This window comes from Helianthus annuus, chromosome 2, assembly GCF_002127325.2.
Source record: "Helianthus annuus cultivar XRQ/B chromosome 2, HanXRQr2.0-SUNRISE, whole genome shotgun sequence".
Lineage (NCBI taxonomy): Eukaryota > Viridiplantae > Streptophyta > Magnoliopsida > Asterales > Asteraceae > Helianthus > Helianthus annuus.
This window is the reverse complement of record NC_035434.2, coordinates 77,793,863-77,820,645: the sequence shown is the minus strand read 5'-3', so window position 1 is coordinate 77,820,645 and position 26,783 is coordinate 77,793,863. Positions and strand designations below refer to the sequence as shown.

At 40.1% G+C, this 26,783-nt stretch overlaps 1 protein-coding gene and 1 long non-coding RNA gene across 8 annotated transcripts; both read left to right on the top strand.

Moving 5' to 3' along the window:
• The first annotated feature begins 330 nt into the window (after positions 1 to 330).
• LOC110917758 lies at positions 331 to 2,651 on the top strand. Of its 4 annotated transcripts, none has more exons than XR_004886401.1 (7): positions 331 to 550; positions 910 to 955; positions 1,087 to 1,124; positions 1,303 to 1,341; positions 1,507 to 1,572; positions 1,680 to 1,857; positions 1,997 to 2,230. It is a non-coding gene; the product is annotated as an uncharacterized LOC110917758 (long non-coding RNA). The 4 variants fall into 4 exon arrangements; XR_004886399.1 differs by having other exon boundaries at positions 331 to 587; XR_002580842.2 differs by lacking the exon at positions 331 to 550 and adding an exon at positions 2,578 to 2,651 and having other exon boundaries at positions 773 to 955; positions 1,997 to 2,038.
• Positions 2,652 to 3,158: 507 nt separating this feature from the next.
• LOC110917737 (two-component response regulator-like APRR1) lies at positions 3,159 to 9,089 on the top strand. 4 transcript variants are annotated; one of them, XM_035986784.1, is made up of 7 exons: positions 3,159 to 3,968; positions 4,050 to 4,211; positions 4,302 to 4,435; positions 4,566 to 4,733; positions 4,799 to 4,895; positions 7,269 to 8,060; positions 8,594 to 9,089. In XM_035986784.1, the coding sequence occupies exons 1-7, from the start codon at positions 3,791 to 3,793 to the stop codon at positions 8,602 to 8,604; spliced, it is 1,542 nt and encodes a 513-aa protein (XP_035842677.1). In that variant the 5' UTR covers positions 3,159 to 3,790; the 3' UTR covers positions 8,605 to 9,089. The 4 variants fall into 4 exon arrangements, with proteins under 4 accessions (XP_035842677.1, XP_022017888.1, XP_022017900.1 ...); XM_022162196.2 differs by lacking the exon at positions 8,594 to 9,089 and having other exon boundaries at positions 3,160 to 3,968; positions 7,269 to 8,391; XM_022162208.2 differs by lacking the exon at positions 8,594 to 9,089 and having other exon boundaries at positions 3,164 to 3,445; positions 7,269 to 8,391.
• Positions 9,090 to 26,783: the final 17,694 nt, after the last annotated feature.

Here is a 26,783-nt window from a genome sequence, read left to right as displayed (position 1 = left end):
CTTTAACATTAATCCCTGTTTACCCTTTTTTCTCAATAACTCCTTGGAAACTAAAGAGTTTCCTACAACTTGCAATTGCAATTGAATCGTTTACTTTTAATTAAAATTTATTTATTTATCAATTTATCAACTATTATTTACTTCCTTTTCACATTCGCATTCACATAACACTACGTCTACAAAGTTAGATACATCCAGGGTTAAAGAAAGAGAGAGAGAGGGGCCTGGAGAGAGAGTGGACGGTCGCCGGCTACATTACCTGGTGATCATCTGTTACTCAGGAGATGACGACGAGGGTGATGGGGGTAACATCACCGCTCAATGGTGACATATAGTGACGATGGTGACGGTAGTTCGCCGGTGGTCAGCAGCCACATCTTTGAGTGACGACTAGGGTTCCGAAGAACGAACCGGGTGATGTGATGGGGTAACGACTTCAGTCAAGGTAAGGTAACGGAGGATCGAAGGTGGTATACGAAGTGTCATCCGCATTTTCCGCCTGCTCTTCTCCTCTACTCCTCCGGCAAGGGACTCCTTATCACTTTTCGAGGTGCGGTTGCTCTATTCCCTGCTATTTCTCTCAACTGGTATGTTTTTTTTCTTTTGTCTTTATCTGATTTAGAGCTTCATACGTCTTTAATAATTGGATGGTTATAAAAAAGTTTCATGCAAATATATGTATTGAATATGGTTATATGCAATTCCTTTAACTGTTTTATGTATTTTGGAATGTTACTTTGATGAGCAATTAAGGACCATCTGAAAGATAAAGAAAGGGTTCCGGCCACGATTCTGACCGGATGTCGCTTATATGGAGATAGTCGTGCACGATTAGTTGGTTTGTTTGTTTAAATACTCATATACATCTCGCCTCTGATTGGGTTCAGATCTTTTTTATTCGTGTCATAGGTCTGATTGCAAGGGTTTTTTCTTTTCGTATTCTGATTTGGTTCAGGTACGTTTTTATTTCCAGTTTGTTTAGTCGCATTATTTTGAGTTTTGATATAGAAAGAGTTCGTGGAAATAATAACATATTCGGTGGTGTTACAAATGGATATTTTGCTTTCAGCAACCGTGTGGATACAGGTGCATTGCCTCCATTTCAGTTCAGCTATTTGAGAAATGTGAGTTTCATACTTTCATTGGTTTTCATTTTATTTGATGTATATGAATAAGAATGCATAATCATAATGTTTTAGTTACTAAATTTGTGGTCTCTTTGTTCTAATTGTGGAAGAATTGTTGTGCTCTGCTATTTCTGGTCTAATTTCTTCTTAATTAGTTTTTTTTCCTTGCCTGCAGAGGAAATCATTATCTGAGTTTTGGCGGGATTGTCCTATTGTGAGTATATATTTTAGCTTATTTAATGATTTGTTTATTTTGTGTTGATTTATTTCATGATTTCATCCTGTTTGTGGCCTTTTAATGAATGAGAGCTTTTTTGTTGAATGTGTTAATGAATGACAAAGAAGATTGTTACTAACAGATCTTTTCATTTTTTTGAAGCTGGCTGATAATTCAAAGGAGCATAATTGCATGCCTTATGAACATTATACCGCAACATTACTTGCAGTATGTTCATATTATCAGTATATTTGTATTCTATCTTCAAGAAATACAAGCAACTAACTTCGCTTACCATTATGTTCATCATTTGTAAACTGGCTTAAAATAATCAGCAAAAAGGCCTTGAAGGAGAACCCACAAATAGGAGTTTAACTCACACTTCATGGGTATCTCATCAAGCAAAGGTCGTGAAAGGCAAGGATGGCATCCTATGACGGCCAAATCTACAAATTTGTTGTTGCTACTCCCATTATTCATTCAATGGTCTCATTCACACTTGATCACAATAAGGTTGCAAATCATACTGCTATAGTGCTATACTATGCCAACTCTACAATATAAATTTTTTAAGCAAATAAGATGAATAGCTTTTGGTATGTACACTTTGACACCATATATCTTTCACTCATTGTTGCATTCTAAATCTTAGGTGGTTCATGACGAGTGCCCACCTACCGAATAAAAGAAGCAAGTTAGTACACAGAGTCTTCCCTCGCCCAATTAACCTGCTTTGCTTCGCTCGCTTCCATTTTGTTTCTATACTTTATTGGTCTTATAATACCTTTTGTTTATATTCATGGTAGTTGTTGATATTTTTACTTAGCGTTAAAGTTTATGTATAAGAAATCTATGATGTTAATAATGGCAGACTGGTTGTAATCTATTTTGTTACTGTTTCATGTTTCTTTACGTGCATACTGCAGTCGCTACACTCATAAGTTAGTTCACTTAAAAATTTGTTTATGTGTGTTCATTTACCTTCATTTATCTATGTTTAAGTTCGTTTAATAGTCATTTCAAGTTTTTAGGCAGTTACAATTTAGTCTGGTTTTATTTAATTTATTGTAGCATATTGTAATATGATTTAAGGTTTTCATATGGTAGTGAGTTCTCTCAATGATTTTTATGGGTTAGTCATGTATGGAGAGTCATGCGTGCACATATGTTAAGATATTTGATTTGACTAACTCATAGCCATTGCTTATGTTTACTTGCTTAAACCTGTTGTAGACAAGAAACTACTAAGGGGAAGGGCGACTACATGGGCATGCATTAGCGGCAGAAGATTTCGTGAATTATTGAATAAATCGGAAGCTTTATGAACTCCTTTAAGTTTTTTTCCTGTAATGTATGTTTTTAGACTTGGCATATAAGTTTGTTCTTAAACACATTCCGCAAACAAAGTTTCCTGTGCTATGCACGCCTTAAATTTTGTGTGGCTGGCTTATGGTACAAGCTCTTATGACGTTTTGTATGGCTTCTCTTACATTGTCTTTTGGCTAATCACCTTTTATCCATGCATAAACATTTTTCCCGAACGGACCACAAAATGAAGGACACTAACTGTTAGTCATGCCGTGCATCGCACGGGCCTACCCTCTAGTGTTATCAAAGATAAAGTAAAATATCTTGTTTTTATTCCTAGTAAACATAATTGGATTTTGAAAGAGTTGGGTCACAGACTGGGCCTGGCCCACATATCTCCAAAGATACATATCTTATTCTCCAAAAATATCTACTCCAAAGATACATATCTTATTCTCAAAAAATATCTACACCCTTTCCTCTTTCATAGAGACCTTTTCATGACGTGGCTTCATCTCTATCTCTAATTGGTTATCCTCTCACGCGCTCTTTTTGCACTTTTCATTCCACGTCTGCTCACCCTCTAACATGCGCACCCCTCTCATCCAACGGCCCACGTTTATCCTCCACCCCCTGCGCATTTTAGCCTCCACATTCAACACAAAAGCAACATTCTTTTTCTCACAACCAACAGATGCGCACACACACATACATACACACACGCGCAGCTGAAATCGGTGGTTTTTGACGGTTTCCGGTCGATCTACGGCAGCCGGACGCGCGATTTGAGCAGGTGATTTTCATTTATTGTTAGATCGTATCGTATTGTATTGTATGGTATCGTACTCGTTCAGTATAATTTCCGATCTTCAAGTGCGATTTTGGTTTTCGTTTCCGTTTGAATCTGTTTGTACGTTGTTTGATTGTACGATTTGTGTTATGAGAACTGTATTGATCTGTTGTATATGGAGGTTTTGGAGTTAGAAACCCTAGGTCGAGATTATGTGTGTGTAAATTAGGTGAAATTGTGTGTTAATGAAGTTCTCTAGTTTCGGACATGTTTTAGATAGTTAGGAGTAGGATTGGGGTGTTTGTTTGGAGAATTTGTGATTGTGAAGAGTAGGAGTGGATTTGATTGATGTGGAAGATGGATCCGAACGAGATTTTGTTGAGTAGAGGTGGCGGTGGAGGGAATAGTAACGGGACGGCTGGTGAGGGGTTTATCGATCGGAGTAAAGTGAGGATTTTGCTTTGTGACAATAATTTAAAGAGTTCTGAAGAGGTTTTTCATCTGCTTTGTAAATGTTCTTATCAAGGTATGATGTTCATGGCTTCTGTATGTTTATGTGAACTTTTAGTTGCTTAATTTGATCAGTTCTGTTAAATTATGTGAACAGTGACTTCAGTACGGTCACCGAGGCAAGTGATTGATGCCTTGAACGCTGAGGGGCCCGACATAGATATTATTCTATCTGAGGTTGATCTTCCTATGGCTAAAGGCTTTAAGATGTTAAAATACATCATGAGGGACAATGATCTGAGGCGAATTCCTGTGATCAGTAAGCCTGCTGACAGTTTATGCATATTTTTACTTGTTTTTAGGTTTTTCAAGGTTGTCTTTTTTCATTATGTGTTTTTTTTTTTCACAGTGATGTCTGCTCAAGATGAAGTTGCTCTTGTTGTCAAGTGCTTGAGGCTTGGAGCAGCTGATTATCTTGTGAAACCATTGCGAACGAATGAGCTGTTGAATTTGTGGACGCACATGTGGAGGAGAAGACGTATGGTATGTATAGTTTTAATACGACCCAAATGGTACTCTATCGAACATAATGAAAATATAAACAAGTTACGAAAACTTAAGCATGCATGACTTACTTTTGTTTGTTCTTGGTTTTATAACCTACTTTCATCAGCTTGGCTTGGCTGAGAAGAACATAATGAACTGTGAATTCGATCCAGTCCAATCAGATCATAGTGAAGCTAATACGAACAGCACCACTCTGTTTTCGGATGACACAGATGACAAGTCACACAAGACTTCAAATCCAGAAGTCTCGGTATCCGTTCCTCAAGAAAACGAAGTAAGAATTTTCTTCACTGGAAACCTGAGATTTCTGATGTTGCTAACCAAACCATTCTTTTTCAGACTAGTATCATAACACCTCATGGTCTTATCAACACACCACTTGTCAACTTATCAGACGACCCACCTAATGTCCCAGAAATCAACGAGCAACTACGGGGTAAACAACTCTCAACCCAAACTCAATTTATTGGGTGTTTAGATGTGTTTATGTTGAGATAATTAGTTCAAAACTGCATATCCAAGACACCTCCTTAATATCCTTGTTTTAAGATGTTATCACATATCTTGTAGCTGTGTTTCAAGGGAAAGTTATGTTTGGTCCAAATTCCATTCACGGGGTGTTTGGATGTGTTTATGTTCAGATAATTCGTTCCAAAATACAAATCCAAACACGCTCTAAATGTTGTTATAAGATGTTCTTATGAGTTGACATGTCAAATCCAAACACGCTCTAAATGTTGTTATAAGATGTTCTTATGAGTTGACATGTCAAATCCAAACACGCTCGAAATGTTGTTATAAGATGTTCTTATGAGTTGACATATCTTGTAGTTGTGTGTCTAGGGCTGTAAATGAACCGAACGTTCAACGAATAGTTTGTGAACTGTTCGGCGGGAGGTTCGTTTATGTTCGTCCGTTTAACAAATGAACAAACATGAACAATAAAGTTCCTTCGATAAGTTAAACAAACAAACATGAACAAAGGCTTCGTTCGGTCGTTTATGTTTGTCCGTTTATTAATGAACAAACATGAACAATAATTTTCGTTCGATAAGTTAAACAAACGAACATGAATAGAGGCTGCGTTCGGTCTTTTATGTTCGTGAACGTTTGGTAATGTTTTCATTTATGTTCGCTCATTTATGATCTTTTGTGTTTGTTCATTTAAAGGTTTTTTTATGTTATATATTATTGGCTTTAATATTTTAAACTTGAAACGATAGTTATACTATTTGCCACCTCCAACATCCCCCATTTTATCATTTCAATTTCAATTTGTGTTAAAGCTTGCAAACTTCTTAATTTTTGTGTTAGTTTTTGTCTTTACCCAAAAAAAAATAACTTCTTAATTTTTGTGTTAATAATGTTATGTATTTATTTATTTTTAGTGGATTCTTTATAATCTTTCTGATGAAAAATGCAGATTGTATTTTTAAATAAATATATAACGTTGGTTTGTTGTTCATTTATGTTCTTGAACATTTGTTTGTGTTTGTCAACGTTCAGTAAGTGTTCATGAACCTGGTTTAAAAAAGTGAGCTTAAAGCGTGAGGCGATGAAGCGCTAGGGTTGTCGCTTTTTTTTGCTCTGAGGTGACAAATCACGTGAAGCGTTTTGAAGCGCGCTTTAAGCCCGAAGCGCCATTGGTTTGAAGCGACGCTTCAGCCCAATCAGGTCAGATTTGGGTTTTTTATTTAGGCCCAATAGTCTCTAATAGGGTTTAATTGAGGTCCACTACTTCTTTACCCTAAAAAAAAGAACGTTAGTAAACATCTTCAGCCGCTCCCTCCCTCTTCTGCATCGATTCTTCATACTTTCTTCAATAATTGACTTTAATTTATGTTTTAACTATGTTTTTTATGTGTTAATTATGTTTTTTTGATCATGTTTTTGTGTTTATTATTAATTAACAAGTAGAATATGTCATATTGATGTGTACAAATATTTTTTTAGTTTTGAGCTCTTCGTATACGTGAAGCTCTCGCTTCGCGCTTGAAGCGTCGCTTAAAGCTTTTGGAACCAAACCACTTCGGAGCGCCTCGCGCTTTTTTAAACCAAGTTCATGAACATGTTCATTTCCTTAATGAACGAACACGAACAAGAAATCTCATTCGGTATGTGTTTGTGAACCGTTCATGAACATGTTCATAAGTTCATTCCTAAATGAACAAACATGAACAAGGCCTTGTTTGTGTTCGTTCGGTTTGTTTACAGCCCTGCCTGTTCTTATGCTCTGACATATCACATATCTTATAGCTGTGTCTCCAGGGAAAATTATGTTGGGTCCAAATTCTATTTACGGGGTGTTTGGATGTGTTTATGTTCAGATAGTTAGTTCCAAATATCAAATCCAAACACTCCCTTGATGTCGTCTTAGTTGTTTTTTGACTTGATATATCCTGTAGATGTGTCTCCTGGGAAAAGTATGTTTGGTCCAGTTTCTATTTATGCGGTGTTTGGATGTGTTTATGATACAAATAATTAGTTCAAAACTGCAAATTCAAACACCCCCTTAATATCATTTAAGCTGTTTTTAGGGTATTTTTGAGTCTTTTGACACATCACATATCTTGTTTGGATATGTTTATGTTCAGATGATTGATTCCAAAATCCGAATCCAAATTCAAACACCCCCTTAATATCATTTTAAGCTGTTTTTACGGTATTTTTGAGTCTTTTGACACATCACATATATTATCTTGTTTGGATATGTTTATGTTCAGATGATTGATTCCAAAATCCGAATCCAAATTCAAACACCCCCTTTAATGTCATTTTAAGATGTTCTTATGACTTACATATCTTGTAGCTGTGTTTGCAGGGAAAGTGATGTTCGGTCCAAAGAAGAGTGAACTAAGGATAGGTCAGTCTTCAGCCTTTTTTACATATGTCAAATCGAGCGCGTTCAGGGGTGATACACACGTGGATGAAGCCAACCCGCCAGCATTAAACATCAACCCGACCGATGAAAATGCTGCTCGATATGAACACGCGGTTAGTGATCACGAAAACATATATATCAATAACGCACCTCGCGATTCGGTATCAGTAGACAGATCCCCTTTACCTCCAGAATCCAATCTTCAAATGAACTACAACGTATCAGAAACACAACAATCTGGTTATAACCCGTATTCTGCTTATCCATATTACCTACCGGGACCGATGAACCATGTGATGATGTCACCAGCCTCATCGATGTACCAACAGAACATGAATATTCCACCTCATCACATGCCTGGAATGACATCATTCCCTTACTATCCTGTTAATCTTTGCTTACCTGGCCAGATGCCAGCTGGAATGCCCACATGGCACTCGTACGGGAATTCTTCTAACCACAATGCGAAGGTACATAAACTTGACCGTAGACAAGCAGCTTTGATCAAGTTCAAGCAGAAGAGGAAAGAACGGTGTTTCGATAAGAAAATCAGGTACGTTAATAGGAAAAAGCTAGCAGAGAGACGACCTCGTGTAAGGGGACAATTTGTGAGGAAGGTTAACGGGATTAATGTGGATCTTAACGGTCAACCCACTTCTACTGATTTTGATGATGAGGATGACGACGATGATGATGACGAGGAAGAGGAAGATCACACAGGTAGTGAAAACAATTATGCAGTTTTCAATGGATGAGAGTATGTGACGATGAGTCGATGATGATTCATACATTCTCATCCATTTGGATTTTAATTATTACTTCTAGAGCACGGGAATTTGTTTTCTTGTGCCAGAGGCAATATTCTTGCACTGCTCGTCTTTTTTCACTTGAAAAAAAAGACAAAACATCGTGCAGTTTTTGTTAGCATAAGTGGAAAGTTAATGTACCTGTTTGTAAAGTTACCTTAAACAATTTAGCAAAGAAATTTGACATGATACTTCTGTTCTTCAGTTGGTTATTGGAAAATTGTTCGATAATCTTCTCATCAAAACTACAGTTTTTTCTCCCTATGATTCTGAATTCATCCTTTTACTGCTTATAAAGATGATACACCCATATAACGTTTTTGATTCGACCAGTTTAACCTGATGAGACAAATATAATTCAATTCGTGACTGCTTCAAAGGGAGGGTTCAAATGATAAACGTTAGATAGATAACCGGGAACCATTTTTGGCCTTTGATCTTGCACAGGATATCCATGATTTATGGAGTAGAAAAGACATAATAGAAGATCTTAGTCATCAACTGCAAGATGATTGAAGGGCTAAAAAGTGGTTACACCTTCTCCAAGGCTTCGACGTGGAGAGATATCTGTCGAAGTCCGTCTAAAGTGCGCACGGGAAGAGGGGGGGGGGGTTACCTTTTGACAAGGGTGTTGCAAGTGAAGGTTTGTGAGAGGAAAGATAGGAGGAGAGGCGTCTGTGATACTTTGCGATGGAGAGGTTTTAATGGTTATTATTTGGACCTCTTCTCTTGTGTCAAGAATGCCACCTATATATGAAACGAGACAGCAAATAATTATGAACCAAGTAAACTAACTCGTGTCTAACTAGAGAATATAAGGAATCGTGACCGATCACTTTGAGCATAGATCATAAATATATGGGGTGAATACGTTGTAGAACTTGTGCTTAAAACTTGATGTAAATTCACATTTGTAATACCATCTGTTTCTCATTTTAACCAATGTTGGCTCACATAAATTTATACAACTAATTTACACGTTTAGTTAAAATTAGTTTTTTTTTGTTCACATGTGACTTTACATTGTGAATTTAACTAGGCTTTTATTAGTATTTGGTTGAACGTAAGCTTTGCTCATTATATAGGCAACTCCAAACAAGCGAGCTTAACTATTAAAAATTTAAGGGAATTGACCTGTAATAATCCTAATTAGAGGTCATTGGCCATTGACAGTCCTATCTTTAAATATTCTCTCCACCAGTTCTACCTTTCACCTATTTTTCCTACACCCCCCCCCCCCGGTTAAAACAAACTTAACAAAGTTAAGCTTTTTTCCAAATTACAAACAGATTTTTTTAGGGCTTTTCATCAAAACGACGATACAAGTCCCTTGATGTAAAATTTATCTCGAAATGGTGCTCCAAATGGCTTGATTTTTGTTAATTGGAAAGTTAAACACCCGAATTGAAGTGCGGGTTTCATTATTTGGAGCACCGTTTCGAGGTAAGTTTTACATCAATGGACTCGTATCGTCGTTCTGATCAATAGCCGTAAAAAACTGTTTGTAATTTGGAAAAAAAACATAACTCCATTAAGTTTTTTTAACGGGGGACCGTTGTAGGAAAAATAGGGGAAATGTGGGACTGGTGGGGGAATATTTAAAGGTGGGATTGTCAATGGCCAATAACCTCTAGCTAGGATTATTACTAGCCAATTCCCCAAAATTTAAAGTACAATTCACACACAATTTACGGCACAAGTTAAGAAAAGGAAAGAGTAAATTGTGGTTTTGGTCCATGTGGTTTAGTGCTTAGGCTGGAGGTGTGGCTAGGGGCTTTATCACGCTACCTTACTGCCACCTCACCTCACGTCACACAAGGGGTTTAAAGCCCTCTCCTTTAACTTGTATGGTGTGGAGGATGTGGCTAGGGGTTTTATAGCGCCCCCCTTTAAAGCCAATCAACTTCGATGGAGCCCCCCCCCCCCCCTGCTCGTTAACATGCTGGTGGAAGTATGATGGCGCTATGGAGGCTGAGGTGGCGGGGTGGCGCTCCCCACACCCACCAGCCTTATTGCTATATTTTAGAAATTCTAAAAGTTTTACAATTTACATACCAATGTTCTATTTTATTGTAATTGAAGTCCACCAAACTAACTAAATTCACATAGATAAAACCACACTTTAGACTACTACAAAACAACAAACAAGCTGGAGGATCCTGATGAACTAGTGCACCTACATTTCAACTGTAAGGGCTGAAATTTTTTTTTTTTAAAGTGTCAATAGGAAGACTTGAACCCATGACATATTGTTTAAAACACAACGCCTTATGGGTTCATCTCATAGTTTATTTATGTGTTCATTCCGGACCATTTATATAACTCAGTGGGTTTGGATGAACCCGTCTCGGCCAATGTAGGTCCGCCCCTGCTTGGTAACGATATGGTTTTTATGGAAAGTGAGAAAATAAGTTTCAACAAAATTAGAATCTTGGAGGATATAAAAACAAACTCGTTTGAGTGGATTAAAAATAGTGCAAAGCTTAATGTATTAGATTGGAACTCGTGGTCTTGTTTTGATGTATGCTCCTAGAACTTTGGTGCCCCTCGTTCTACTTCTAGTCACTAGCTAGAAGAGTCCTTTTTTCTGTTATTTCTTGCTATTAAAAGTGTACAAATATATTACATCAATCATTTTAAAAAGTAGGATACATTAAGGATTTAAACAAATGATTAGATTAGAAACTCAGGATTTCTTACGTTAAACATATAGGGTGAAAAGATGGTAAATGCCTCATCACTTCTAACAGAGGTCTTAGATTCGATTCAAACTTTTACTGGTCGTATCTTACCTGTTTCCATCGCTTATCGGAGTGTCTAGTGGGATATGTGAGTTTTCCCAATCAGTGGCGGATCTAGAAGAAAAATTTAGGGGTATCCCAAGCTTTTTTACCTACAGCCGCCACTAAGAATTCGAGGGCTCTTAAAGCCCTGTGCGGCTAGTAAAAATGAGCCCTAAAAATTTTCTTTTACCTAGAGTCATCCCTGAGAATTCGAGTGGCATTAGGAGCCCTGTACAGATACTATATATATAATTACTAGGTTACAGACTCGTGTATTACACGGGTTGAATAAAAAAATATTAAACAATTAGTAGTTAGATTTAGAAATTATATTTTGAGATAAGATATAATTGAAATTACGTAATAATTGTATATATGCGTGTGTTGTGAAACTATTTTAAAAGGAAAATTGTTAATTAACCTTTCTTAATTCATACTTTTAATATAGTGTCAGTCTCTAATAATAAAATAAGAGAGTGACATCAACTTAATTATAAGATCCAAATATGAGTTTATTTATTAAATTCTAAAGTGGTTGTTACTTATTATTTTTTTATTAATAGATATACCACACACAAGAACCTTATCAAATAGTTCTCTATAAAAATTTAACTATTATTTAAAAGTTTTGTAAATAATAATTAGTTTATAATAAAATACCAAAAAGTTATTAAGAACTTCATATTAGTTTATAATAAAAATTATCTTCAACAAAAAAAAAACCAAAAAGTTATTAGAAACTTAATAAAATGATAAGCAAAACAAAGTATCAAAACAATAAAACAAACAAAAAAAATCTTACAATCTATTAAATGAAATAAAAGATTTTATATATATATATATATATATATATATATATATATATATATATATATACAAGGTAAGGATAATGTAAAAAGGGCCTAAAGTGTGAGAAATGTGTATTATAACACTATATATTATACTATATAACACCATATAAATACCGTATAACAATATGTAACACCAAATAATACCATATAACACTATGTAACACTATATGACATTATATAACAAATATAACACTATACATCTATCATAGACATGCTATCAGACAAACTACAGTGTTATATTTGTTATATAATGTTATATAGTGTTACATAGTGTTATATGGTATTATATGGTGTTATATATTGTTATACGGTGTTTATATGGTGTTATATAGTATTATATATAGTGTTATGTTAGGATCTGAGTTTGGATTGATTGTGATTTGTGTTTGAATTAAGATGAACAATGAAAGAGTAGTGCAGCGGAATTAAATGGAATCAAACTTTTCACAATCAAACAGAAGAAATGCTTTCAATCATACATTTTCAACAAAGAACCAAATGCTTAAATTTATTTCAAACTTTGATTACAATTGCATGTATGATTCGCAAACTCTCCCTCAGCCTGAGCACAGAAATTTGTTCGTGCAGGAAGAAGATGGTGAAGAGCTAAACAGAACAGAGCAGAGCACTGTTCTATTTATAGGCACGCAACAAACCACTGAGCATCTTAGCTGACGTCACCATGAAAGTGACATCTAACCTCCTAACAAACTCTAACAACTGACCTATACAAATACTGCTTATGCTAACTACTGATATTACATTTCATAACATAAAGTAAATAAACAGCTGCTGCATCCTTCCACTGCTGTGAGCCCAGCAGTACTTGTCATGATCAGCGGTGCTTGAATCAAGGCAGTAGATTGAGCAGCAGAGCTTCAGTTCTTCATCAGTCTTTGACTTTGCTCAGCAGTTGTAGATCAGCAGTTTGTATGATCAGTAGATAGGAGGTCAGCAGATGTTGAAACCACTTTCAAGGGGAGAGACTTGCATTCAAAACATCTGCTTATTCTGGATCCACTGCTCCGATCCAGTTTTGGCTTTTATTATCTGTTCCTTTGGCAGGGTTCAATCCCAACAATCTCCCCCTGGAACAGATAATGCCAAAATTCTCCATTATTGGTAGATCTTTATTGCCTCAACAACAGTTACCTTATTTGCCCTTTGAGTTGTAATTCAAAGGTTAAGGCATCTGTATCATCATCATCCCTGCTAAGTGGAAGATCAAGGAGATCCTGCAAATCTTCAAGACTCTGGCCAAGAGCTTGTTCCCTTGTTAATTTCTTCACTTCTCCACTAGACTTGAACACTGTCAGTACGTGGGTCTGTTTATCAGTTTTCCACTTTAGTACTTTTGAGCCTGGTGGGTTTCTTGGGAGATTTTTATTGGTTGAGGTATTTGGTGATGCAGGCCTATTCATGACTGGCTGTGTAGTACTTGCAGATTGTTCCAATTCAGATTCTTCTTTCATCATTAACCTAATGCCTTCTTTTACAAGGTCATTACCAGCAATTAGATCTTGAATTGTTTCAGCACCTGACTGGCTTTTACTCCTTCTTTTGTAGATGGCAGCACCAGCTGGAGCAGTGTTCTTTTTCCTTGCAGTTTTGGTGGTCTTTTTGAGACCTTTGCTTTGGAGTAGTCAGGCTTTTGTGGAGCTGTTGGATCTTTCTTCCTAAGCTCCTCCAACCTTTTGTAGGTGGCCCTGACCCTAGCTTCTCCCCACTTTGACACAGAATTCTTTGACCCATAATCAGCTACTACAAGCTCCTCTTTCATTCTCTTCAACTCTAAGGCCTTGTCAGCTTCAAACTGTTTGAATTTTTCAGGAGGAGTTTGCTGGACCTTATCTTTGATCATTTCTTGGATCCTGGCTGCCTCACTTTCAAGCTCAGGAATGGTCCAGTTTTTATACATGTATTTCTCCCCCTTGTATTTCTTGTAGGTCATGATGTTTTCAATGTAATATTTTCTCTAGGTCTCATCTGCCCTTTCAGAGATTTGCTGACATACTCTTTTGGCAAATTGCTCCATAGATCTGACCTGTGTGAGCAGAAACTGATAGTTTTGCTGAAATTCTCTATCAGATTTCCCTTGTTTATTTTTGTTTGAGATATCCTCTGCTTGCTTGGCCTTGATTTTCAAATATTCTTCAATATTGTTTGGCCTGGGATATCTTTCAACTGATGGCAAACTCCTTTTAGCAGGGTCATCCTCATAATAGAAAGATTTGATTTCTTCTCTAACTGCTATGAGTTCCAAAGGAAATACGACACCTGCAGGAGGTAAGGGTTTGTGAATTTGAGCTGAAGAGAGAGGAATGGGTTTTGGAATTGTGACAAGTGCTTGGGATTTTGAAGCTGTTGGTGGTGGTGATGGAGAATCATCATCTGGTATGATAATCCTTCTCCTTTTTATTTTAGGAGAAGCAGATGATGTTTTGTGTAGAACAGTGGTGGTGGTTTGAGTGGCAGTGGTTTGTGACTGACTAACAGTTGTTGAAACAACTGGTGTTTCAACCACTGTTGTCATTACAACAGATGTTGTAACATCTGCTGTCTTCTGCTTTATGACAGGAAGTGATGGTGGAGATGTTGTTTTTGGTGGTGATAAGGCAGTGGTAGTGGTGTGTGTTGAAGTGGTGTGTGTTGAAGTGGGAGCAGTTGTTGTAACAACTGAAGTACCAGCAGATGTTGATACAACAGAAGTTTCAGCAACTGTTTGGGTGGAGGTTTGATGTTGGTGGCTTTTGGATGGTGGTTTTGAAGTATGCTTAGTGAGTCTGGATGGTGTGTGTCACACCCCCAAAATCCACCCGCAGAGCACCACCGCTTGGAGGCGTGACATGATCAGGATCAAGCCACCAATCATATTGAACAATACGAGTACATAGTAAAATCCAATCCATCAATATAAAAGGTGTTCAAATCCAAACATAGTTAATGTATAGCGGAAGCATAATTGTGAAAACCCAAACATAAGCAATAAGTTCATAAAGTGTAAATGTTTAACATGGAACTCAACAGTCCATGTGCCCACAACGATCGCGCCTCCCGTGCAAGCTCCAAGAGTACCTACTGCAAGGCATGTAACAGAGAGTCAACAACTAGTTGAGCGAGTTCACAGTGAGTAAGTTCGTAATAGTAAGTTCATTTCGTAACATGTGGCTCTACTAGGCCGATAGTATGTTCTATTAGTGGGGGCTTCCCATATTTGTATATACACTAGACTATTTGTAACCATAAGTGTTCTTCTTAACCCGAGAACAGTAGTACGTACAAGGTTTACGTAGGTTTTACGTAAGCATCCTTCTCAACCCGAGGACAGTGGTACGCGGGGGTTTACGTAGGTTTTACGTAAGTGCCTGTCACAACCTGAGGCAGTAGTGAATATAAGTTTACGTAGGTTTTACGTAAGTGTCCTTCGCATCCTTAGGACAGTGATGAGTACAAGTATACGTAGGTTTTACGTATGTATCCTTCGCATCCGAGGACGATGGTAGATAGTTTAGTAACAGTGTAAGTACAAGTATTTGTTCAATCTCATTCCTTCTATCCCATTCCCAACCCCGGGAATCCCATGCCTTGGTAAGAGTGTGAACTCACCTTGGTTTGCTCGGCAGATTACACGAAAGGTTACTTGAACTAAGAGTGGTCAACCACGTCCTAACAGGATTACCATACAAGTTAGGTTTTGGTTTCGAGTTGTGCACATAAGTATCACATAAGCTAGCAGATTAAGAACACACATTGATCATGGCAAATACACATCATCACGTTTAACAGTCATAACGCATTCAACTTGTGTGATTTAAAGGTTCGGGCTCGCACAAGTCTATCTGCCTTGTGCGATTCACCCTTAGAAGCCCAATAGAATAACCCGGCCCAAATGATCAATCCCAACAGAATACGGCCAATAAATAAATATAGGTCTTGTGCGATCCGGGCGGCTTGTGCGATCCGGTCGACTTGTGCGATCCATTTTGGGTTGTGCGATTGGAACAAGTCCAGCCCAACTTGTCTACCTGGCCCAACCGTTAAACAACTTGTGCGATCCAACAGTCTTGTGCGACTGAGGACCCCTTGTGCTACTGACCAACTTGTGCGAATGGACTTCTTGTGCGATTAGTTATAACATTCCAAAAATCATGCACATCAGTTACAATCTCAATCAATTCGTTTGACCAACTAAATAACTTCCGTATTTACAATCATTAATTAACAGATTTCCAACTATCCGATTAACATACAATCGATTAAACAAGGTTTTTAATCATTCCATTCATATGAACCCTAATGATTTACATAGTCAAAACACGAACAATAACTTATCAAATCCTATTGTTTGGTCCGATTTCCTGAATATACAACCGATTACATGCATCTGAATCAAGATTATCATCACATAAACATCAACTCTAATTCGGTTTAAGCACCCTACACAAGTGATTCGATCTACGTGAGCATCCCCTAGTGATTTGCAATCATAAGCAGTCATATAACATTCTCCAAATCATTAACAACAATCCGAAAACAGGACATGATGATCAATTAACATCTATTCGGTTCTTAGATTAATATTGTAACATCCGATCCACATAAGCATAATCACATACACATCATTGTTCATCATAATACACAACACTTTAATCATTATATAAATCATGGAATCATAGCATCATTGAACACTAACCGATTGAGAGGAGGATGGAATAAATGATTGATCCAACAAGAAAAGATCTTCGATAGAGAGGGTGTGTGTGCCGTCGAGTTCTAGAGAGAAAGGAGAGAGCTAGGGTTTCTGTGTAAAGTGTTTTGGTAAAGTGTGAGATGGTTACTAACACCCTAAGAGTTAATCGAACTAATGAGGATGGGCCGAACCCAAACTTGGGCTGCCCTATAGATCCGAGTACAAGAGTGTAACCCAAATGACTTGTGCGGTTGGGTTGTGTTGTGCGTTTACATAATACATTCACTCAAATAACATATAACACATATCATCTCATTAAATTAACGTATCAAATAATTACACCAAATTCACATACGTTACATTAAGCACATGTATAAGTTCGGAAATACGAGTTGTCACATTATCCCCAACTTGAAAGAAATTTCGTCCCGAAATTTGGTACGTACTCACTGAGGAAGCTAGTTAAGTTGTATGGTTTTCCTGGGATGTCACATCCTCCCCCTGTTGATCTGGAATTTCGTCCCGAAATTCCATGGTAGCTTCAGCCTCAGTAGTGGTTGTACTGTTTGCGAACAATTGGGGATACTTTTCTTTCATTTGGTCTTCTCGTTCCCAGGTGAACTCTGGGCCACGACGGGAGTTCCAACGAACTCGAACAAGAGGTATTCTGGTGTGCTTGAGGACCTTAACATCCCGGTCCGTGATTTCTACTGGTTCCTCGACGAATCGCAATTGCTCGTCGCTAGTGAGCTCCTTCAAAGGAACTATGAGGGTCTCATCTGACAGACACTTCTTCAGATTCGACACGTGGAAAACGTTGTGAACTGCACCGAGTTCTGCTGGTAGATTTAGTCTATAGGCCACTTTGCCTATTCTTTCTATGATTTCGAACGGTCCGACATACCGCGGATTGAGTTTGCCTCGTTTACCAAAACAAACTACACCCTTCCAGGGCGAAACTTTGAGTAGCACTCGATCCCCAACTTGAAACTCGAGTGGTTTCCTACGCTTATCAGCATAGCTTTTCTGACGGTCATGAGCCGCCGCCATGCGTTGCCGTATCTGAGCAATCCGTTCAGTAGCATCAACTACCATTTCTGGACCTGTGATTTGACTATCCCCCACCTCTGCCCAACAGAGAGGTGACCGGCATTTACGTCCGTACAATGCCTCGAATGGAGCGGTTTGAATGCTGGTGTGGTAACTGTTATTATACGAAAACTCCACCAAAGGGAGGTGCTTTTCCCAGCTACAGCCGAAATCGATAACACATGCCCGAAGCATGTCTTCTAGGGTTTGAATCGTGCGCTCAGACTGCCCATCCGTCTGAGGGTGATATGCTGTGCTCATGTCTAGCCGTGAGCCAAAAGCTTTGTGCATTGCTTGCCATAGTTCTGAAGTGAATCGTGCATCACGATCAGAGATAATAGAAGTTGGCACTCCGTGCCTTGAAACAACTTCCTTAAGATATACGTCTGCGAGAGTGGAGAACTTATCCGTTTCCTTAATAGCCAGGAAGTGTGCAGACTTTGTGAGTCGATCCACGATCACCCAAATTGTATCATTCCCATGCTGGGATCTAGGTAGGCCAGTAACAAAATCCATGGAAATTTCTTCCCATTTCCATTGTGGTATCTTGGGTTGCTGAAGTAGGCCTGATGGTTTCTGATATTCCGCCTTGACTCTCGCACAAGTCAGACACTTGCCAACATAAGTTGCAATGTGGGCCTTCATGCTAGGCCACCAATACGTAGTCCTGAGATCGTGGTACATTTTATCCTAACCTGGATGTACCGAGTAGCGAGACTTGTGTGCTTCATCCATTACAAGTTCTCGTAAACCGCCATATAGTGGGACCCAAATGCGCCCAGTTACATAATAGGCGCCGTCTTCCTCCTGTTCTAATTGTTGCCTTGAGCCACGTAAGGCTTCAGCCCTTACGTTTTCTGGTTTCAATGCTTCTACCTGAGTATCTCGTATCTGTGCAGGAAGACCAGACTGAATAGTAAGCTGTAGTGCTCGCACGCGTCTAGGTAGAGTGTCTTTTCGACTAAGAGCGTCAGCCACAACGTTGGCTTTGCCTGGATGGTACTTGATGGCACATTCGTAATCGTTAAGTAGTTCTACCCATCGACGTTGACGCATGTTCAATTCCTTCTGCTTGAAGATATGCTCGAGACTCCTGTGATCGGTGTAGATAGTGCACTTGGTACCGTACAGGTAGTGTCGCCATATATTGAGCGCGAAAACAACGGCTCCCAGCTCTAAATCGTGCGTCGTGTAGTTCCGTTCGTGAACCTTGAGTTGGCGCGAAGCGTAAGCAATAACTTTATCCCGTTGCATCAATACACAACCAAGCCCCTGTATCGATGCGTCACAATAGACCACAAAATCGTCCGTGCCCTCTGGCGATGAGAGGATAGGTGCACTGCAAAGTCTATCCTTTAAGTGCTGAAAAGCGGTTTCCTGAGTATCACCCCAACGATAAGTGACACCCTTCTGTGTCAGTAGTGTAAGCGGCTGAGCAATCTTTGAGAAGTCCTTGATGAACCGTCTGTAATAACCCGCCAAACCCAAGAATTGGCGTATTTCCGTTGGTGTACGTGGTGCAGGCCAGTTCCTGATCGAATCTACCTTGGATGGATCAACATGGATCCCATCCTTGTTTACCACATGGCCTAGAAAGTGGACTTCACGAAGCCAGAAGTCGCATTTTGAAAACTTGGCGTACAGCTGTTCTGATCGAAGAAGTTCCAAAATAAGTCGCAAATGCTGCTCGTGCTCCTCCTGACTCTTGGAATAGATCAGGATGTCGTCGATGAAGACAATCACAAACTTGTCTAAATAAGGCTTGCACACCCTGTTCATAAGATCCATGAAGACTGCCGGTGCGTTCGTTAGCCCGAATGGCATGACTAGAAACTCGTAGTGGCCGTAGCGAGTTCTGAATGCTGTTTTGGAGACGTCCTCATCCCGGACTCTCAGCTGATGGTAACCTGACCTCAAGTCTATCTTGGAGTAGTAGCTCGACCCTTGCAACTGGTCGAATAAGTCATCAATTCGTGGAAGAGGGTAGCAGTTCTTCACTGTCACCTTGTTGAGCTTGCGATAATCTATACACATCCTGAAGGTTCCATCTTTCTTCTTTACAAACAAAACTGGAGCTCCCCAAGGCGATGAACTGGGACGAATAAAACCCTTATCCAAGAGTTCTTGCAGTTGCTGAGACAGTTCTTCCAGTTCAGTTGGAGCTAAGCGATACGGTGCTCGAGCTATAGGTGCTGCTCCTGGAGCTAGGTCGATCTGGAATTCGACCTGGCGATGAGGCGGTAGCCCAGGTAAGTCTTCAGGAAACACCTGGGGAAAGTCGCGTATGACTGGAATATCCTCTATTCTTTTCTCTTTCGTTGATGCGTCCGTAACTAGTGCCAAAATGGCAGTGTGCCCCTTTCGTAAACACTTTTGAGCCTTCAGGAAGGAGATGATGCCAACCACTGCACCACTCTTGTCGCCTTGAACTTCGAGAGGTTCTCTGCCAGAACGGGGAATACAAACTATCTTTTCCTTGCATAAGATCTCTGCGTGATGTTGGGATAACCAGTCCATTCCATTGACGATGTCGAAACTATCCAGAGCTATGGGAATGAGATCGATAGAGAAAGTTTGACCAACGAGGATAAGATTACAACCCTGAACTATGTGTGTGGCCTCTAGACTTTTACCGTTAGCTAACTCTACGACATGTTTGGTGTTTAAGGGAGTTGGTGCACGTTTTAACATTTGACTAACTTTTAGAGACACATAACTAGTATCCGCACCCGAATCAAACAATACAGTAATATAAAAGTCGTCGAGAAGAAACTTACCCATAACTACGTTAGGATCGTTCCTTGCGTCACCCTGCCCCAGCACAAAGGCACGACCTCTAGCGCCGTTGTTCCCATCATTGTTATTTCCTCCGTTGTTGTTTCCGTTGCCTTGGTTATTATTGTTGTTGTTGTTCTGGTTTCTGTCACACCCCCAAAATCCACACGCGGAGTATCACCGCTTGGGAGCGTGACCGACCAGGATCAAGCCACCAATCATATTGAACATGCATTTAATATTAAGTGAAATAACTGAAAACCATCCATTCAATACAAAAGGTGATCAAACAAATCATCGTTTCAAAACGTAGCGGAAGCGTAGTAAATAAACCAGTAGTAGTTAACAGTTTTAAGTGTCATAATAGCTCAACAGAAAAGCCACGATCCTTGTCCACAACGACCCGCTTCTCCAGTGCAAGCTCCAAGTACCTAACGATCTGCAAGGCATGTAACAGAATGATCAACAAACTAGTTGAGCGAGTTCACAGAAAGTAAATGCGTAATAGTAAGTTCGTTTGTAACAGGTGGCTCTACTGGGCCGTTTGTATGTTCTATTGGTGGTGGTGTTCCACGTTATGGGTGGTGGTGTTCCACGTTATTGGTGGTGGTGTTCCACGTTATTGGTGGTGGTGTTCCACGTTATTGGTGGTGGTGTTCCACGTTACTGGTGGTGGTGTTCCACGTTACTGGTGGTGGTGTTCCACGTTACTGGTGGTGGTGTTCCACGTTACTGGTGGTGGTGTTCCACGTTGTATAACCACTAGACTACTCGTAACTATAGGTATCCTTCACAACCGAGGATAGTAAAGTGGTAGTCTAGTCATAGTGTCAATAGAGTATCTAATCAACCTTTCAATCCCATTCCCAACACCCCGGGAAATCCCATGCCTTGGTAAGAGTGTGAACTCACCTTGGTTTGCTCGGTATGCTAGGTTATGCACTCACAAGTAATTAATCAAGTCCTATTGTTTGCACGTATAACAAATCAGTTCATGTTCGCAATGATACGCATGTAATCTAATGTCGTATAGTGCTTGACAGCCAATATCATGTATCAATCATGTATCACGTAACAGTTAATCCATTCATGCAATTCACGTAATTCTTATGAACATATACAGGATCATGCAATCTCTCAAAAACTCAGGCAAGTATGGGGGGGGGGGTCTCCCCTGTTCAGAACTTGTATAGTACATGTAATCATCATACATCCTCAAACATATCATCACATCTAAATTCGGACTTGGTTGATCATGCTTTAAACTCGGTCCAACATGCATTCATTATACTCGGCCCAATGTCAAATCACTTAAACTCGGACCACCACAAATCATTAAACTCGGACCATGTTGTAATTATATTCGGACCATATCAAATAATTATACTCGGACCAATTGATGTTTGTTATACTCGGACCGAATCAATATTCATTATACTCGGACTGAATCAAGTTTATTATACTCGGACCAAGGTCCATTCAATTAAACTCGGACTAAACCAATCATTTAAAGTCGGACTATACTTCACCAATTAAACTCGGACTAGCATGCAATTAAACTCGGTCCACTAGGGTCCATTTATACTCGGACCATCATCAATTATATAAACTCGGACCATGATGGTCCAATTAAACTCGGACCAAACAAGTCCATTATGTTCGGACCAATTGATTAATTTAAACTCGGACCATGAGGGATTTATTAAATTCGGACCTTATACAACATATTAAACTCAGACTATCAAATCATGCGTGAATTTCAATTCTCACAGAATCAATATGATCAGAACAGTTACACTTATCATTCAAACAAACCCTAATTCCAATTGTATTGACGGCAGACAAGTTTATTTGATCAATTGATAAACCACAACAATTATCACAATGATATCTATCAAGCATGCATCTAATCATCATTGTAATTTCAACTATCCAGGATTTAAATCACAGAATATCACATGAGCAATTAGGGTTTTCCATGAACACAAAATCAAGAAATCAATCAACAATCAATCATGAACAATGATTAAACAATTACCTTGAATGATTCTAGAGGAAGAGAAATCAAGTGTGATGATTATCTAGTGCCAATGATGATGGTGATGATTGCTAGGGAGCCAAAGAAATGAGAGTACGTGCTTGAATTCTTGTGTAAAGTGATTAGTGAAGTTTAGATTAGGGTTAAGTATCTAGGATTTCACTAATTACCACTTACATCCCTAAGTATTATATTTTACAAATGCACACCATCTCATATTTGACAAGTTTCACAAATAACCAACAACTATACACAATCAAACAATCAAAATATATATAATTTCATGGAATTCAATTGTGCAATTACATGAACGTGCAATAAATACGAAATAGAAATCTTGGAAATTCGAGTTGTCACATTATCCCCAACTTAAAAGAAATTTCGTCCCGAAATTTGGTACGCACTCACTGAGGAAGCTAGGTAAGTTACATCGTTTACTGGTTTTCCTGGGGTGTCACATCATCCCCCCGTTGATTTGGAATTTCGTCCCGAAATTCAGTAGTAGTAGCTTCAGCCTCAGTAGTGGATGCATTGGTTTCGAATAACTGGGGATACTTTTCCTTCATTTGGTCTTCGCGTTCCCAGGTGTACTCTAGGCCACGTCGGGAGTTCCAACGAACTCGAACAAGAGGGATTCTCTTGTGCTTGAGGACCTTAACATCCCGGTCCGTGATTTCAACTGGTTCCTCGACGAACTGCAACCGCTCGTCGATAGTGAGTTCCTTAAAAGGAACTATAAGGGTCTCATCTGATAGGCATTTCTTCAGATTCGACACGTGAAATACATTGTGAACTGCACCGAGTTCAGGAGGTAGGTTTAATCTGTAGGCTACTTTGCCAATCTTTTCTAAGATTTCGAATGGTCCGACGTACCGCGGATTCAGTTTGCCTCGTTTACCAAATCGAACCACACCCTTCCAGGGTGAAACTTTCAATAAAACCCGGTCCCCGACCTCAAATTCCAATGGCTTTCTACGCTTGTCCGCGTAGGCTTTCTGACGGTCGCGTGCTGCCGCCATGCGTTGTCGTATCTGCGCAATCTTTTCTGTGGCGTCCACAACAATCTCTGGACCCGTAATTTGACTATCCCCCACCTCTGCCCAACAGAGAGGTGACCGGCATTTACGTCCGTACAATGCCTCAAATGGAGCGGCTTGAATGCTGGTGTGGTAACTGTTATTGTATGAAAACTCCACTAAAGGGAGGTGTTTTTCCCAGCCGTTGCCGAAATCGATGACACACGCTCGAAGCATGTCTTCTAGAGTTTGGATAGTTCGCTCAGACTGCCCATCCGTCTGAGGATGATATGCTGTGCTCATGTCTAAACGTGAGCCGAAAGATTTGTGCATCGCTTGCCAAAGCTCTGACGTGAATCGTGCATCGCGATCCGAAATAATAGAGATGGGCACTCCGTGCCTTGAAACAACTTCTTTCAAGTAAATGTCTGCTAAGGTAGAAAACTTATCCGTTTCTTTAATAGCCAAGAAGTGAGCAGACTTTGTGAGTCGATCAATGATCACCCAGATAGTGTCATTCCCACGCTGGGATCTAGGTAAGCCCGTAACGAAATCCATGGAAATTTCTTCCCATTTCCACTGTGGTATCTTGGGCTGTTGAAGTAGACCAGATGGTTTCTGATATTCAACCTTGACCCTCGCACAGGTTAAGCATTTTCCAACATACGTAGCGATGTGAGCCTTCATACTAGGCCACCAATAAGTAGTACTGATGTCGTGGTACATTTTATCCGACCCTGGATGTACCGAATAGCGAGACTTGTGAGCTTCATCCATTACAAGTTCGCGTAAACCGCCATAAAGTGGGACCCAAATACGCCCCGTCACATAGTAGGCGCCGTCTTCCTTTTGTTCCATGCGTTGCCTTGAGCCGCGTAAGGCTTCAGATTTGACGTTTTCGGGTTTCAGTGCTTCTAACTGAGCAGCTCGTATCTGTGCAGGAAGACTAGACTGAATAGTAAGCTGTAGCGCTCGCACGCGCTTAGGTAGAGTGTCTTTCCGACTGAGGGCATCAGCCACAACATTGGCCTTGCCTGGATGATACTTGATGGCGCATTCATAGTCGTTTAGAAGTTCAACCCATCTCCGTTGACGCATATTCAAATCCTTTTGCTTAAGAATATGCTCGAGACTCCTGTGATCGGTGTAAATCGTGCACCTGGTACCGTACAGGTAGTGTCGCCATATCTTAAGCGCGAAAACAACAGCTCCCAGCTCTAGATCGTGCGTCGTGTAGTTTCGTTCATGAACCTTGAGTTGCCGAGAGGCGTATGCAATAACTTTATCCCGCTGCATCAATACGCAACCAAGCCCCTGTATCGATGCGTCACAGTAAACCACGAAGTCATCCGTGCCCTCTGGCAATGAGAGAATAGGTGCGCTGCAAAGCCTATCCTTTAAGTACTGAAAAGCGGTCTCTTGCGTATTACCCCATCTGTAAACGACACCTTTCTGTGTTAACATAGTAAGTGGTTGCGCGATCTTGGGGAAGTCTTTAATAAATCGCCTGTAGTAACCCGCCAAACCCAAGAATTGGCGTATTTCTGTCGGTGTACGTGGTGCTGGCCAGTTTCTGATCGAATCAACCTTGGACGGATCGACATGAATCCCATCCTTGTTCACCACATGGCCTAAGAAGTGGACTTCACGAAGCCAGAAGTCGCATTTTGAAAACTTTGCGTACAATTGCTCCTTTCGGAGAAGTTCCAAGATAAGACGTAAGTGCTGCTCGTGTTCCTCCTGACTCTTGGAGTAAATCCGAATGTTGTCGATGAAGACGATGACGAACCTGTCAAGATAGGGTTTGCATACCCTGTTCGTAAGGTCCATAAATACGGCAGGTGCGCTCAATAATATCAAACTATCCATCACATCACACATAAAGTATAGTAGCGAAAATAATTCATAAAACCCAATACAATTGATGTTCAAACCAAACTTTGTTTGAGTAGCGTAAACATAATAATGAAAACCCAAGATAAGTTATAAGTTCAAATATCGTTCATTGCGTCTCCCTGACCAATCATGTACACGCTGCCCCGGCGTCATGGTTTCCATTGCTTCCCCCAACACTTTCCCCGTTGTCGTCCCTGTTTCCATGGTCGTGGTTTTGAGTCTGATCCTGGTTCAATTGAGGGCAATCGCGTTTAAAATGACCTTCAGCCCCACACTGGAAACATCCCCCGTTCCCACGCTGTGGCTGCTGCTGTGTGTTCTGTGGAACTGGTAGTTGTAGTTGCTGGTTCTGTGAAGGTTGAGGCAGTCGTTGTTGTTCTTGGGTTACAGGACGTGAGTTTCGACAATCCTTAGCTTCATGACCAATCTTGAGACACCGCTGGCAACGACCCCTGTTGCACTGGCCACCGTGGTGTCTGTTACATTTGTTGCACCATGGGTGAATTCCTCGATATCTTTTCTGCCCATGACTACTAGAGAACTGCTGTTTGGGGCTCTGGTAGTCATCTATCTCTTGCTGCTGCGTCAGAGGCTGGACCAAAATTAATCCCGTGCTCAGGTTTTCATCCCACTTACGTTTGTTATCTCTAGAAGCACATGCAGTATCAGTCTTAGCTCGTTTTGGTAGTTTGTTCTGTTCTACAGCCTGGTCTGTGAGACGATGAGCCAATCGAGTGGCTTGCTGGATAGTGCCAAGGTTAGCTGTGGTCATATGATTCTGAACTTCGGGCACCAGACCCTTGAGATACAGTTCGATGCGTTTGGTGGGAGGGTCTACCATAGTAGGACAAAATGTGGCTAACTCGTTTGATCTCCTCGTATAAACTTCAATTTCAGACCCCACCATCTGTAGGTTGAGGAACTCTACCTCAAGTTTGTGGATGTCCTCTCGACTGCAAAACTCTTCCTTAATTAAGTCCTTGAACTCGTTCCAGGGGGTGGCATTAGCAGCTGCCAGCCCTAACATCTGAACCTGTGCTTTCCACCAGGTTAATGCAGCACCTTCGAGTGTTCTAGTAGCAAACTTTACTCTACGTGACTCAGGGCAATCATGCACCTCGAAGTCAGTTTCGAGTCTCTCGAACCAATGAAGGAGACCTTCAACCCCCTCAGTTCCACTGAAGGTACTAGGTTGACAATCCTTGAGATTTTTGAAGGTGCAAGCAGGTGACTGAACGTGTTGACCTCCTGCTTGTATGGCTGCCAGTGCCGCAGCAATTCGTTCGTTAATGAGAGCCGTCAACTGGGCTTGTGTCATGTTAATTCGTGCGGCCATTGATCTTCACATCAAAGGCAACATAAGTGAGAAAAGTTCGCGAATAGTGCGATGACAGAAGAGTGTAAGCACGTAAGTGTTCTCAAGCAATAACAAGTAGTGAGCAAAGTAATGTAAGCATACTACGAGCAAAGTTCTATGCAATTCTAGCATGTAGGCAATA

Excerpts from the sequence above, each read along its gene's own strand:
- LOC110917737 (XM_022162196.2), top strand. The coding sequence starts at position 3,791 with ATGTGGAAGATGGATCCGAACGAGATTTTGTTGAGTAGAGGTGGCGGT. Across the intron at positions 4,734-4,798 it reads CCGTTCCTCAAGAAAACGAA|ACTAGTATCATAACACCTCA; the intron begins GTAAGAATTTTC and ends ATTCTTTTTCAG. Across the intron at positions 4,896-7,268 it reads AATCAACGAGCAACTACGGG|CTGTGTTTGCAGGGAAAGTG; the intron begins GTAAACAACTCT and ends CATATCTTGTAG.